This window comes from Amphiura filiformis, chromosome 1 (assembly GCF_039555335.1).
Source record: "Amphiura filiformis chromosome 1, Afil_fr2py, whole genome shotgun sequence".
Classification (NCBI taxonomy): Eukaryota; Metazoa; Echinodermata; class Ophiuroidea; order Amphilepidida; family Amphiuridae; genus Amphiura; species Amphiura filiformis.
In genome coordinates, this window is record NC_092628.1 from 46,821,314 (window position 1) to 46,838,274 (window position 16,961).

At 36.7% G+C, this 16,961-nt stretch overlaps 1 protein-coding gene across 1 annotated transcript; it reads right to left on the reverse strand.

Annotated features, from left to right (window-relative positions):
* Nucleotides 1-869: 869 nt before the first annotated feature.
* On the reverse strand, nucleotides 870-15,796 carry LOC140147863 (alpha-N-acetylneuraminide alpha-2,8-sialyltransferase-like). Its single transcript, XM_072169640.1, has 8 exons — nucleotides 15,547-15,796; nucleotides 10,402-10,479; nucleotides 8,649-8,774; nucleotides 8,269-8,419; nucleotides 8,047-8,162; nucleotides 6,994-7,083; nucleotides 6,143-6,378; nucleotides 870-2,205 (listed from the first exon to the last, which is right to left on the reverse strand). Exons 1-8 carry the CDS (start codon nucleotides 15,684-15,686, stop codon nucleotides 1,985-1,987), a joined length of 1,158 nt encoding a protein of 385 aa, XP_072025741.1. The 5' UTR covers nucleotides 15,687-15,796; the 3' UTR covers nucleotides 870-1,984.
* Nucleotides 15,797-16,961: the final 1,165 nt, after the last annotated feature.

Here is a 16,961-nt window from a genome sequence, read left to right on the forward strand (position 1 = left end):
AATATAATTATGGGGTCATTGGGTGAGAGCATGATTTTTGGCATTCGGTGAGAGCAAAAAATGTAAAAATATGGGGTCATTGGGTGAGAAGCATGACCTGTTTTAAATGGAATCTTTGGGTGAGAACCGAAATAGCGCCACAGAAACCTCGAAAATCAAATTTCTAGTTCTAAATGGCTTCAAATTTCTTTGTTTTTTCAAAATAAGTAACAAAATCTGTGTTAAATGAAAGTTGCTGTTCAAACTAAACTTGTAAGGGTCTTTGGGTGACAGATCAAATGGAAAAATAGGGGGTCTTCGGGTGACAGAGCACGTGTTCGTAAAAAAAATATGGGGTCTTTGGGTGACAGCGATGCTGAAAAAGGCGGTCTTAACAGCCCTACATACGCGTCACCTCCAACTATTCAATTACACTTGAAACTTAATGGAAATTGTATGTTGAATATAAACATCAACAAACTAACAACATGCAAATGATATACTTGCAATATTTTCAATATTTTAACTCCTTTACTGCAAAATTAGTGCAGTTTTTGGTTATACACAAGTAAGGAAATGCTACATATTTAACACTCATGATACACATCGAGGGTTCAGAACCAGAAAGCCGTAACTTACTATGACCAGCTCGCACAAAATAAACCATAAAGTTGGCTACTTGCTTTGGTCTTCAAAAATCAATATAGCTAAATATCTGATAATATCTTAATATCCATCACTTACCTAGTAAAAAAAAAAAATCGAAAAATTATTCTATATATAAGTTCCTAATATCCAAATATCTGATATATTAGATATTTTAGATAATATCTAAATTATCCGATATTTTGGATAATTTATATAATAGGTAAATATCTGATAATATCCACCACTTACCAGGAAAAAAATATAAAACATCTTAGTTCCTAATATATCCAAATATCCTATATTTTGGATAATTTAGATAATAGCTAAATATCTGATAATATCTTGATATCCATCACTTACCGGGATAAAAGAAATCAAAAATTGTCTATGTTCCTAATATCCAAATATTGGATATTTTAGAACATATCTAAATGATCAGATACTTTGGATAATATCTGAAATATCTGATATTTTAGATAATATCTAATATATCAGATAGTATAGCTAAATAGCTGATAATATCTTAATATCCTTTTTTTTTTAAAGTTCCTAATATCCAAATATCTGCTATATTAGATAATAGCTAACTAGCTAATTGTCTAAGTCCCAAATATCCCAATATCTGATATATCGGATATTTCAGATAATATCTAAATTATCCGATATTTTGGATAATTTAGATAATAGCTAAATATCTGATAATATCTTAATATCCATCATTTACTAAGTAAAAAATTTTCAATACAAATTTTATAAGTTCCTAATATCAGATACTATCTGAATTATCAGATATTTTGGCTAATTTAGATAATAGCTAACTATCTGATATATCGCATAATTTAGATAATATCGAAATGATCACATAATTTGGATAATATCTAAAAAAACCCTGCTATATCTGATATTTTAAATATTATCTTAAATATCAGATAGTTGAATCGTTAAAATTGCAACTTTTTACTTGGGGGTTTGATGGTTTGAGGCGCATAACTTGGTCAGTTCAGTCGATTTTCACAAACAGGGTGTGAAATTTGAAAGCAAAGTCCAATTAACAAAATGTATATTTCATAATAATTTAAAATTATCAGGTTGTTGAACAGCAAAGATGACTACAACTGACGAGTTTTTTTTTGTGCCTGGTGTAGATCGTTTGGTGGTGCAACGGTAAAAAAAAAATTGTGCAGGAAATATCTGTTAAAAGCTTTAAAGCGTCATCATGGTCGCAGCCAGGATGAGAATTTGAACAGTCGCAGACAGATAAATTTGTCTAGCGAAATCGTGTGCCCGTCCTGTCTTCCATATATTTGCCATTAGCAAATATTACATAAGAATGAGAAAATGGGCAAATTGTTTGGCATCAAGAGCAGGGCCCAAAATGAAGTTTGAGCAAGTTTAACTGATGAAGTCGCCATAATATTCGAAATTCGTTAGCTGAATCATGATATGTTTCAGTTGGTATATTCGAATCATAGTAATGATAGGGTATATGAGTACCGTTTGCAGTCTCAGCAAATGGCCAAAATCCAAATAGATGGGTCTCTTCACAAATATTCATAAAAGATGTTGTCATGTAGAATCCTGTAATGATAATAAGAAATAATTGTTCTTGTTAATTTTAGCTGATATATTGCACGCTTAAAAATGGCTCCGCTACCACTTCAGAAACTTCCCTGGCTATTATTTTATTTTTACATAACTGAACGGCAGCTGTTATAGCAGGGGGTTTAGGTAATACCTGGTGGGGGGGGGGTGTCTATAGCACACAAGAATTGTGTTTTCTGCGATTACGTGTATAAAACACGTATTTTTTTGGCCGGATTTGTTGGAAAAAACGAGCAATATAAATGCATAACCCGCAATGAAATCATGATATGTGGTGAATCAGAATCATAGTACATGTAGTGATAGGGTACATGAGTACCGTCTGCAATCTCAGCAAATGCCCAAAATCCATACAGATATATTGGCAGCGGAATCGGGGGGTTCATGACCCTCCTAAATTTTTAGGTGGGGATTCGACCCCCCCTAAAATCATAATAGAAGAAAAAATGAAGCAATACCTCTGCATCTTCATTTTAGAACAAAAAATACCAAGTTTTTGGCCCAAATATGCTAAAATTGGCATTTTGCGCACACTGGCCCGTAAAATAGCAGAACACACCTTCATTTGGGGCGTAAATAGTGTTAAATTTTTCGCGCGCAAAAGAAGTTACAAGAAAACTGTAACAAAATATGTTCGTCCCCCGACTTCACCCACACCCCCAACATAACCGGCCATTATTTTTGCACAACTGAACGGCAGCAATTAACACTACACTCTAAATTTTCAGAAATTTTAGTGCTAGTATACTAACACATATTTGTCCCAAAAATACAAACGCATACAACGCATGTATGCTATGTGTTAGTAGGCCTAAACTAGCACGTAAACACTAACACATAGTTGTCCCAAAAAACAAACACATACAATACATACACATTCTAACCGTTAGTACACTAACACATATACATTCTGAGTGTTAGTAGCACATAAACACTAACACATAGTTGTCCCCCAAAAAAACACATACAATACATACACATGCTAACCGTTAGTACACTAACACATTCTGAGTGTTATTAGCACATAAACACTAACACATAGTGTCCCAAAAAACAAACACATACAATACATACACATGTTACCCGTTACTACACTAACACATACACATTCTGAGTGCTAGTATACTAGCACATACAGACTAACACATAGTTGTCCCAAAACAAGCACATACAATACATACACATGCTAACCGTAAGTACACTAACACATACACATTCTGAGTGTTAGTATACTAGCACATAAACTAACACATAGTTGACCCAAAAAACAAACATAATACGGTATGCTATGTGTTAGTACACTTGCACATAAACACTGACACATAGTTGTCCCAAAAAACCCACATACAATACATACACATGCTAACCGTTAGTACACTAACAATAGTTGTCCCCCCCCCCCAAAAAAAGAAACTAACCGTTGCACATACACATTCTGAGTAAAACATTCGATCGTACTGTTGTTTTCAATATGAGGACCCGTTGTCTGGCTGTTAATAATTGAGAAGTTTGATATTTTGCGTGGTCTTGACTGTTTAAAGCCAATGTGGACTTCACGTACACAGAACTTATTTAGTTGAAAGGCTTAGCTACCATCTGATACCCTTTATTTTTTGGTGGGGTGAAATTTTATTCAGGTTTTAGTTCAGTAAAATTTGCTAATTTTCGACTACACATTACCATTTAAATTCAGTTTTTCAAATAATTTACTGATATGTAGATGTAATGGTCCTTTACCTGCTGAAACATGTAGTTCTTTCAACCAATTTGTCATTCAAAGACAAAAAAAATCTAATATTTGAAAGGACCATTTTCAGTCATCTCATGGAAATAGTAGATGAGAAGGAACCACAACGAACCATCATCAAAGTTCCAAACACATTGGCGACATGTACCGGTACATTCACGTTTCTATACACTTTAACCGCTATTGTTATATCATAATCCTCGGGATTATATCCCAACACGATGGTCATCGGTGACGTAACATTTCTATGACATGACATTTTCAATTCTTAGGCTGCAGTTAAGCGACCATTGCTTATAGACTATGCGGCCTTGTGAGCAGGAAAGGGCGGGAATATGAATGCACTATGAGCGTGTTTATAGTGGTGTACGGTATTTATACGGTATTCTTATACGCATACGGGATTAGAATGGAATGTGACTTATCCGTTATCTCGACTGTTTATAGTGGCAATCAATAGAGCTCAATAGCGCTATTCTGAATCCGAGGTGGTTGAACTCAGCGTGTTCGAGGTCACCGCAATGCAATGTGGGAGACACAAATATGATGCCAGTTTCAAATAGTTTGCCGTGGAAACGATACCGGCCTATTTTTTAAACATAATTGCTACAGTACCGTACCATTTTGTAGGTGATGTGTTATTACAGTGACAAATTTGAGCTCGGAGAGTTATTTTACCCTGCTCCACTTCCTTGAATAACGGTATCGTTAATCCCTGTATGTTTATAGTGGCCGTATACGGAATGAATGTACTGCAATATCCATCGATATCGAAGGATATCAGTTCCGTATAATATGTGCGGCAAATAGCGCTATTGGTCTGTTTATAGTGGCGACCAATACCGTATAAGATGTACTTATACGCTAAATACCGGATAATCTGGCTCACTATAAACACGCTCTATGGGACATAATTGGGATAACATAGCCAAAAATAATGCCTTGTGGGAAGGATTACCAAAATCGGAAGTAGAAAGTCATATATTTGAAACATTTAGGGGCAAATTTACCTATGTGGGAGGTCTGGGGCTCATATGAAGGCAATTTGATAGAATTGATTTTCCGTTTGTCTTATGATAGAATCTGTTCCCATTTTTCGGAAACAACCGGAACAACTTGTTTTATACCTTTACATTTTAATTAAATTTGGGGTCAGCGAAAATACGATTATCCTTACAAAATGTAAAACTTTTTCAAAAGTGCCTTTAGTCGAAAATACAACATATTTTAATTAAAATTCCCAATATTTGAATTGTTTTGACTTCTCTGCATCTGAAAATGTAGAAACTTGTTGCAAATGTTTACAGAATCCAGTCTAAATGAACGTTAAAAGTGCGCTTTATCAACCAAGGTCACAACAACCGGTTCAAAATTTGTTTGTTCGCAAAGATTTATCGCTATGAATTTCCAGTTATGCTACCAAATCACGCTGATGGCGAGTGTCCTCAAAAGATAAATTTGTTGAGTCCTCTTCCTTTGTAATGAAGAATATATAAGAGGGATTAGTCACAGGCGATCGATTTCGTTGTGATTCCCCGGGGTGATTCCTTCTCATCTACTATTTCCATGGTCATCTCCAAAATACTAGCGAATCCTGTAAAACGAAAATCGAGGCCGGTCAATCTATTTAAACCGTATGGCCTGTACGTAAGCATTTGTTGGAACTGCCGGTGACTAAGTCCGCTTTATTGGGCGATTTATCGTAGGTCAACCAGTAATGGTACGGACTTATGTTTTACCGGAACTATCAAGGGTTACACCAAATGCGGAAGGATTTAGTGCAGCCTTCTAACTAGTGATTCAAAGGAAGGGTAACTGCAACTTTTGGCGCCTGTATGATTATTCCTTTGTAATATCTTTAAAAATATTGGAATTTTGAATTGTCTAACGTGTTTTTTCCTAATAAATGACCCATAATGAGTGTTTTATGTGCCAGTCATGTTGCTTGTATCACATTGCACCCAATTGGGTCTCTAACATGCAGTACTAATAAGAATTATGAGGACTTGAAGCCCTGCAATTTAAATGGTTTATGCCTTTATCATGTTTATGCATAATAAATCTTACAATGTATTTATAAATGAAATAATCCTCTCAACCTCCCCGATGTGCAATGTCTTCCTGCTGTTGTACCACATCTAAGTTAAATTCTTTCTTTCTTCTTACCTGTCGTTATTGGATTCGGATGTCCCACTGCCCTCCACAAATGACTCACAGCTATAAAATTCTCCGGGTGACCAAAAACCATCTTCTGTTTGTGAGCTGCATCCAAATGTGCAGCTTTAACTGCCATACTCCATGTAGCCGATACCCCAAATGCGGGAACCCATACACCATCACCATAAACACTCAAAGTTTCAAGAAATTCACGCTTGCTAGCTTCTGTTGACAAACTATCAAACCTGCATGTGAACAAAATTTTAGGATGTACCGTAATATTATACCTGGGACCAATATAGTCGTCAGCCCTGATAGTCAGAGGCTTCAAAACGTTTCTATTTCGCAGATCATGGCGGCCCTGGTAGCTCCTAGTAAAAGATGTATTACTTTAGGATGGTAACAAAACTACAACAAAACATCGACATCTGTCTTCTTTTTAATTTTAATAATCAAGAGAATTTGTCATAAATTATCCAGAGAGTATTCGTCTGTTTGATGCTCGTGGTTTTCGTTGGAAGTTTACTCAGTAAGTAATTATTGATGACTAAGATGCCCGGGCTAAGATGTTCCAAATAAATTCATATTACCTCCCCTCTCCCCCGGACCAATGTCCTTCATCAGTCAGTATATGATATGAGAGTGCCAAATATATGGAACATGGGCATTGCATATAGGATAATGGCTGCACTGGGATATGATATCCCAGCTTTCTGCCAGGAAAGCCACGTGGTGATGTGCAGCTGGCCAAGATGAAAAGCCTAATCTTTTATATTTGGCGTTGTTCTAAGACTGCAGACGAATATATAAAAGCAGCAACCTATGATTTTGTACAGACTTTGGTTTTGTTAGTGTTCTACCTGTCGCGGAACATTGACGGATTTGCTGTCACGATATCAGTATGTATACCAACATCATCTTCGAATCCTTTCAAGATTGGTAGATTAAATCTTCAAAAAGTAAAGTTACACAACAATAAAAAGTGTTAACTAAAGTAATAAGATTCTTGTGCGATGGCAGCAAATTATCGGAACAAGTATACAAAATAAAGAATAGAGGTCCTGAATTCGAGCCCCGAGACACACCACAATATTTGTTGTACCTGAGGACTCAATTTACTTTTAGCATACAAAATGAATTACGTTATATTTGTAAGGTAAATTCTAGTTGTACTCGATATGCCTTCGAAAGGTACAGGAATATGCATATTTTTGTTATTGTTACAGTATGTAATAATACTGTTAGGCCTTCCCCGCATGCTTCCAGAATGGCCGTAAACGAAGATCTAGCCGGACGAAAACTTGTCTATCACAAAGTTATTCAAACCTAGAAATTAAATTAAAAGTCTTTTATTTGCTGATTTGTTCTAAAAGGATAACTCGAGATGAAAAAATAATTGCTAAAAGTGCATGAGATAATTGTTGTGACTCTTACCATTTTTAAAATTAAGTTAGCGTGCTTGCAAAAATCAGCATTACATCTTTACAGCCTCAAGAAAACACGCAAAAGGTCAACTACTTTATATTGAGAATGAATCAAAAACACTGGTAATGTGAAATAATTACCTTAACAACAACTCGAATGCCTTTGAGAAGTCTAGGAAGATGCGAATTTTGTTTATTGATACAGGATGTAATGCTGTTACATGAATTGCTTAAAGAATGGCCATAAACGAAAACCTAGCCAAACGAAGACAAAATTGCCTTTCATAAAGTAAATTTAAACCTAGAAATGAAAGTCTTTCGTGGACAATTCGTTCAAAATTTGTTTGAATAGGACTAACTGAGATGAGTGTACTAAAGGTATTTCAATTAGACAATATAATTGGCACCATTCTTGACGTAATAAAGTTGGCTTTGCAAAGGTTGTTAACTCAGCTTAACGTGTTGAAGAAAACAACGTGAAATAATTACCTTAATATGAAGTCAGCATCGTCTATTTGTTTCCCGCATTTCGAATTTAATAGAATCCCGCCATTGCCAATGATATTGCACTTCTTATAACGACGTTTATCGTCAAATAGTGAAGTCTAGAAAAGAGTTTAAGACAAAAAATATGTCAGTATACAATACATGGAAACATAAACACAATATTGACCGTAACACTGGCACAATAAAACTTTAAAAAGGTGTTACCTCCGGGAATAGGTTCCAGAGATCGGGAGTTATTTTTGCTTTTCCCAGCGATAATGTGAAGTCTAACTTCTCATCTACATTTGTATTCTCCTTTGTGCAGAACATATTTTGTGGCAAACCAACGGCAGTACTTCCTTCGATAAATTCCTCCCTATATGAAAAGAATTGGAATAAGTTTTCATTGAATAATGTGAAAAATCTTTAAAAGCATAATTATTATCAAGTTTTCTCTCAATTTGTGTATGAAACTATACCAGTACTAATGAGGCAACACTCAAACAGCCCCTCAGTTTTGTGATTCTCTCTTCCTTCTTCTCTCATCGTCCTCTCTCTCTCTCTCTCTCTCCCCCCTCTCTCTCTCATGATACGGTATGACATACCTATATTTAAGTAGTAGCGTCCGATTCGTCTCTTGAGAAGCAGTACTGGTATCGTTCAATAACACGTCAAAAAACTCCGCTCTAGTTTGTGGCAACGAAAACTCCATTAAACTTTTTATAATGTACCTGGATGATCATAATGTAATAGATAATAACGGTAATAATAATAATAATAACGGTAATAATAATAATAATAATAATAATAATAATAATAATAAATAATAATAATAATAATAATAATAATAATAATAATAATAATGATAGTAATAATAATAATAATAACACAGAGTTGTTTAAAAGACATTTGTACACAAGCCTATGGTTCATGGTGGTGACGACATTGTAGGCCTACTCCGTAATTTACGGGAGCAGCAGCATTTTGAAAGTATTTGGTAAAGAAAGAAAGAAAGAAGAAGAACCGGATAGAACAGGACCTAGCTAGCAGGTGTACATAGATTCTCTATGCATACCCAGGGACTGTGTATGAAAGAACTGGAAACGGATTATTGATAGCTATTGTCAAGCTATTGTTATCAGATTATCTTTTACGACCTTCGCTTACATGCGAGTTGCGCCGAGAGCGCGATGTTTGATTTCTTATTATTTACTCATGTTGCCCTACAAAATACCAAACACACATCAGAATATTCAAATACAGTGCTTGACATCTCTATATTAGGTGAAACCAACTGGAACGGTATAACATTTGAAATTGTAAGTGACTGAGAATTAAATCACCTGTTAAGCATTACATAATTTTGCATTAACATTAATACATTTGAAATGAAATAAAACAAACGAAGACGGGAAAACAGTTGTAGGCTTTATTATGACACAAGAAATTGTTTTCTTGTGTCATAATAAAGCCTGAAGAAGGTACGCCCAGTACCGAAAATTTGCTGTACAACTGTTTCCCGTCTTCGTTTGTTTTATTTTATGTTATATATTTCACGGGAGTGCATCTTTAGAGATCCAGTTAAAGTATGTGTGTTTCGTCAACTTTCTGTCTACAAATTACATTTGAAATGGATACATATTCATTCACTTCTACGTGACTCAGCAGTAAAGACGCCGACTTCTAACCTGTAGGCCACTGGTTCGAATCCCTTTGTTAGTTTTGTTATGATTATTTTTTTCCTCTTCTGATCCTTCATATCATTTAGGGCTTATAGTTAAACTTCACGTTATTTGTGTGAACATAAATGTCGTATTTGTTTGTTGCTGCTGTTATCCCGTAAAAACAACAAATTACGCGATAACCGGAAAATTTGCTGCCAGTGGTTTACCCGTACTTTTACGGGGACCAGTAAAATTACGGAATTTAAATTTTACTTTCAGTGTGTTTAAGCAGGATTAAGTGGAAGTTAGTGATGCACATGGGTTTGTAGTATTACATGTAGATGTGGGGGTGGGTGTGGAGGTAGGTAGGTAGTTCTAATCATAAAAAGCTGTTTTGCTTACGGCTGGTTCCCGTAAAAGTAAGGGAAATTTCGAAATACGGGCGTCCGTTAATTTACGGCCAATTTTTACCGTGTTCTGTGTCACGTAAACAACTTACTCAGGAATGCGTGGAATGCGCGCTAAAAATATCGCTACATTTTGCTCTAGACAGGGGTTCATTTTTAGAACAAACTATTAATAGGATCAAAATTTTGGTCATTTTGGAGTAAAAATAGAAAAATTGTGCATTCCCATTGCACCATGCGTTCAAACTATTCGTACACTCCGCGAGATTCCTTCAACGTACACTTACCCGTCTGTTGCGGAATGATAATGCCTATAGTTCACCAAATTCAGAAACATATTCACAACCCCTTGTTGAAAACGATTCCTAAAATGAATAGAATATTAGCAATTTTAAATAAGAAAACAATATATCGTTTTTCATCGCTGTGGAGCAAAACGGATTTACCTTATATTTAGCAAAGAAATAAGCAGTTCAAGACATTTATGCAAAAAGTTTAGGCCTATATCAGATATAATACGCTTACAATCACAGCAGAAGTATTTTAACTGCGTTGTTTTCATGGCATGTATTATATATAGATGTATCTTATAGTTCTTATTGTTATGGCGCTATTTTCTTTCCATATTTCCTCATTTAAATATATCGCTCCGCGGCTTCGTGTCATCAATTACCCTGGCCTATTATCCTGGGTAGTCGACAGTCAGCCGCTGTGGAGGGAGGACGTGGGAATATTCAATCATCTATATTATGTTGTGATCACTTTGTTGATACGGAATTAAAGTTTATTTGTAAAGTTATATTTTGCTATCCGTAGATTTCTGTTCGAGTCTTTCCCCGTCTCACTGGAAGATCCATTGGCCATGTATCTGGTTTAATTTCTATTAACAAAATAACTGGCGAGTGGATTTTCATATCAGTTCTGAGTCATATCATTATATATAACTAAAGGGCCATGTGGCTAAATTGTACATTCCCATTGCACCATGCGTTCAAACTATTTGTACACTTCGTTAAATCACTTGCTTCATGTATTTTTTTAAATAATTATTGCTTGTTGTACTGTTGCACATTTACTTTTGTCAACCCGTTATCCAACATGGCGTCCAAAAAGTGTACCAATTTTGTCTTATCGGCATGTTTTGACTATAAGTTTCATACGCGTATTATTTTTTTTGGGGGGGGGTTGGGGCGCCAGCCCCCGGGGTAAAAAATGGGGCGGCAAAAAAACGAAGAAAAAAGAAAAAAAAAAACCCGAAAAGAAAACAAGGAGAGGAAAAAAGAAGGAAAGAGAAAAAGAAACAAAAATATGAAAGAAAGAAAAAAGAGAAAGAAGAAAGAAACTTACGCTTATCACATATAAAGGGCGGCACATTTAAGTAGGGTGTCGTGTAATCAGGCAAAAATAGAGGAGAGAGAGAGTACTATTCGGCTTGTGGGGCGACACGTACAATGAGGGCGGTACAAGGAGGCTGGCTCCAGAGCCGTCGCTAGAGGAAGGTATGGGGTGTCTCACCCCCATACACAATTTTTGTCGGCAAAATTGACTGTTGTCGTCCAAACCATGTGATTGTCGTCAAATGTAGTCAAAGCTATGTGATTGTCGGCAAATAGCAAGAGTTATATAAAATATCAACCTGTGCTGTTGTTACGTAATAGACCTATTGTTAATGTTATAGTAGTTGCTAATTAAAAAAAACATTTGTCGACAATTTTTTGACCGTTACCACCCCCCCCACACCCCCAACCCCCATACCACTTTTTAGATTCATGAGCGCCGTCCTGGCAAACACACATAAAGGGCAGCACATGGTAAACTTGTAACCAAGAGAAAACAGAGGGGGGGGGGGGGTGGCAACAAGTGTTATAACTATAATATGTCTACAGGGTGACCTATCATAATGAGGGCGGCCTGTGACGGGCGCCACATACAAGGAAGGTGGTTTGTAACCAGGACAAAAGTATAGAGAGGGAGGAGAGAAAAACGCTTGTTGGTCATCTATAAAGGGCGGCACATCGTGACATGTGACCAGGAAATAAGAGGGGGTGAAAAGCCTAGATCACGCTTTATGACTACGGGCCTGCACTAGAAGGAGCTAGGAGGGTAGCTTGTGGGGCAGCACACACAAGTATGGTGACTTTTGGGGTAGCACATACAAGAAAGGCGGCTTGTAACGAGGAATAAAAGTAAGAGGTGGAGAGAAAAACGCTTGTCAGTCACCTATTTGTAGGACGGCACACGTTGGCTTGTAACCATGAGAAAGGAGGGCGGCGGTACAACAAGTACAACTGGCTTTATGAAAATAGGTGAAGGAGGGCGGCTTGTAACCAGCGGCTTGTAAGGCGGCACATACGAGGAGGGGGGCTTGTAACCAGGACAAACGTAGATGAGGGAGGAGAGAAAATGCTTGTCAGTCACCTATAAATGGCGGCAAATCGTGATTTGTAACCAGGATAAAAGATGGAGTGGAAAACGGTTTTGTAACTATGGGCCTACACTGTGACACATACAAGGAGGGTGGCTTGTGGGTGGAACATAGAAGTAAGGTGGCTTATGGGGCGGCACATACAAGGATGGTGGCTCATAAACAGGATAAAGCAATAGGAGCACATGCCCTGGGCGCCGAATTGACAAATTCAGCATCGATTTTGCGATCCTTCAAGCGATGAAAGTCAAACTTTTCACGCGATACGCGCGCATTTCAGCACAATTTTGAAAGATAAGACTGATATTCAACTTCAATATAACCAAAATTAATATGTGTTAGGCTCTATTTGTGCAAATCTTCGCAATTGTTTCAAGAATGGAGGGGCGCCAATTCTGGGCCGTCGCCATGGGGGTGCGACACCCCTGGCGATCCCTAAAAAAGGAGAAAAAAAGAGAGAGAAAGGAAGAATGAAAGGGAAGGAAAGGGGGAAGAGATTTAAAATCCACACTACCCCTGTGGAAGATTTGTCTAAAGTCTTCCAAAGAGGGTGTATGAGTTTTGAATAAAATAGAAAATTTGGTAACTTCCATTTAAAATAATCACTTCCGTTGTAGAAGATATAAGTAAAGCCATAATACAGAGGGAGTATGGGTTTCAAAATGATTAACCCTGACTTATTACATTTGAAAAACATACTCCCTTTGTGGAAGATATTTCCAAAATCTTCCACAGGGGTAGTGTGGATTTCAACTGGAATAGCCCATTGGGCCGGTACCGTATATAGGGCTTAAATTCATGTTGGCCGATTACGTTAGTAAAAAGTAGTTAAAAGCTATTTAAAGCCATAATCTTTTAAAATGAGTTTGGTACACATGCCAGTCCCAACTTACACGTAATTGGATTCAACCAAATTCATAATTTGTGTTTACAGGACAAAAGCAAATTTGAATTAAAATCACCCATGAGAACACTACAGTTAAAGCTGCTGAGATAATGAGAGAGTTTCTGTCACTTAAGTTACCTCATTAGTTTGGATTAAAATGACAAGGAAACTTTCCTAGTAATATTGCATACTTTTTTGGCAAATAATAATCAAATTTTGCCGAATTCTAACACTACTATTATTAAAACGCAAAATACCATGGTAAAAGGTACCAGTGTATATGGGATGTAAGGGACCGTTCACAAACAATATTTCGGACCTCTAAAATTTCAGCCCCCCCTTTTTGACATGAAAATTATGGGTCAACCCCATAGAAAAGCATATAAACTCAATTTTCCCAGGAAAATTTGTGGTTCTTTTTTTCAGGCCCCCCTTTTTGCATCAGGCCCCCCTAACAAGTGTTTATGAACGGTCCCTAATCGCATTTTTCCTTGAATATTTCAATGTCAAATATTTTCTATAGAATTGTATTAAAATTGTTGACATGGAACGATTTACTATATAAACTGGGAAGGTTTCCATGACTACTTGATTCATGCATGCATGAGAGGACACGCTACGAATAATAAAGTTAAATTACTATTAAATTTAGTTACGATGATACAAATATGGAATGACTTCCTCTTCCATTTTTTCCAGTCATTAAAGTTTCAAAATTCATAACCATACATTTTGGCCAAGGATTATAGACTTTAGCAAACATGGAAACATATGAATTAATTTACATAGTTTACAAAATTTATTCAAACAAAATAGGTAGCAAATTAAATTATTGTAAATGATTTTACTAGTACACTTTGAATATAAAATGTGTAGCCCATGCAGTTTTTCATTGTTTATTTCTAGCCCGGCGTGTTAAAAAGCAGTAGCTGATCTAGAGCGGTCGGGGGGGGGGGCAAGTTTAGAAAAAATATATAAAATGTCAAAATGGCCGCGAAGCGGCTTCAACTCGTCGGCGTGCGCGACGCACGGGGTGTCTGAAGGGGCTCAGTGACCCTTTCAATTTTAGCATTGAAATAGCCAATTTTTCGATCGCTACGCGCGCACTTTATCAAATTTTCGTGCGCTTTTCCCGGTAAAGGAATTCTGGGGACAGCTTGGAAAAGAGGGATAGAGGGATGTCTTCTATCTGAAGATCCAGAGGGGGCAATCATGTTGCCGTGCATGCCCAGGAGTCAATCCGGATATATACCAGCAAAATATATTTCTCGACAACTCATGTTCCTGCACACCTCCACTGATTTTCCCCAAAATAATCCCAGTGGAGGGGGGTCAAAGTGAAATTTTCGTTTTTGGCCAAAATTCCATATTACTTACAAACTTTTTACGGGAAAATCAGTGGAGGTGTGCAGGAACATGACTCAACATGTGAGTATACTTCTATTGGGAAAAATGAAGTGATTTGCGAAAAACAGGAAAAAACCAACTTTGAATGTGATTGGTCAGAAGCCAATAGCGACTGCTTGGTTACCATGGCAACGGTTTTATTACCTTCATAACATGGCCAACATATCCCTACATAAGCACAAACTCACTTGAGATTGTATCATGAAAGGTTTTGGAGATATTTGCAAAAATTTTGGAATTCATGATTTCCCTAAACCTTGCCTTTCGGACGTAAAATCGATAATATATTTCTACCAGATATTATACGTAACATATTATCGATTTTTCGTCATCAAACATTCGTTAGAACTTAAACATTACTGGAAATAGAATGGGACTAGATTAAACAACGTAGATATGTTACATCAAATATTATACGTCTAATACTCGGAGTCTGAATACTGCTTAAAGGCCCGTAACCGGGACCCGTAACCAAATCGACAGTCTCACCTATTGTAAATAAATGTACATGCACTCGTATACGGGCACACAATGCCGGACCAGAATGCAATAATCATACATACCAACGTATTTAGTTTGTTAATTGTGCTAATTATTCACATTCACGCTAATGTTCTCGTTTTCTCACATATAGATATTGGACAGCGCATGTAAGTTGAAAAACAATACACCCTTTAATGAGGACATAATAGTATTAACACGCATTTTACTTACTTTTTTGTTGAATAGGAAGATATTTCAGTTTGCATATACCTGCCAGTGCCCATGTGAAGGAGCAACATTACATTGGCACCAAATACTATTGCTACTATAAAGACACCGGATGCTTTATTGCGTAGTTTGTATAAAAACATAGTCGCTGATTGTGTCAGAAGAATAAGATAAAATAGACCACTAATATCTAAATTCGTCACTAACAATATTTTCCGCGGTAGCTACACGTAGGCTGAAATGCTTTCTGTAATATATATATGAACCAAAGTTTTGTAAGCCTCTATGCGTCTGTCACACTTGAACGGACTAGGTCAAGGTACATCGCCGTAAGCAAAAATATTTTATCCGCAAAATGAACAGTGGCTCCGGAATCTGAGGTAAAATTCATAAATATGTGGGTAAAATTCATAAATTGTTGGGTAAAATTCATAATTTTAGGGTAAAATTAATAAATTTTAGGGTATAATTCAAAATGAATGCATTTCAAAAGCCCCTTTCAACCACCCCCTTCAGCGTTTCGCGCCGTGGAGCAGGTCAAAAAATTTGGCCCTCCCCCTATATTCAAATTCTTCCGGAGCCTCTGATGAAGGTCCAAATAAAGCCATTCGTTGACCATTTTTTACTGTAATTTAAACGTAAAATTTTCAAAAAAATTTCCTACAGGATTTTCTCAATTTTCAAACCGATTGGGGTACGTGCCAACCCCGTGCCCCTATGACGCTACGCCACTGGTCTGCCTGCCGTTTGTGTTGAAAATGAATTGAACAGGGGTTGTATAAAACATCGAACTTGGAAGTTGATTACGACTAATGTGCTTTTTTAATAGAGATTTATAATTTATTTTATTAATACATTATAAATCTCTATAAAAAATTATTCCAGTCTATAAAAAATCTGATAACCAAAAAGTTGGTAATTATCGTCCAGTTTCACTTTTATGTAATAATATGAGGCAAGGTAATGGAAAGGGCCATTTATAATCTTCCCTGAAATAAAGTCCAAGTTATATCATCTTCAGCATGGTTTTATTAAGGACGGTCAACTACTACTCAACTCCTTACCGTTTTTCATGAGGTCAGTGCTGCTATGCAATGCTGGGCAAGTCATTATGATTTATCTTGATTTTTCAAAAGCTTTCGATAGCGTCTCCCACAAACTTCTTTTACACAAAATCATCATCATTTGGTATGCATTCCAACCTCCTAAACTGGTTTAGTGCTTACCTTACTGGACGGGAGCAGAGAGTGGCTGTTGATGGGGTAAACTCTGACTGGCTCCCTGTCATTTCAGGTGTCCCACAAGGTTCGATCTTGGGACCTTTGCTTCTTGTTCTTTTTATTAATGAGTTGCCCAGCGTTGCCAAACATGCAAATGTTGCTCTTTTTGCGGATGATTCCAAGTGTTATAAAAACATT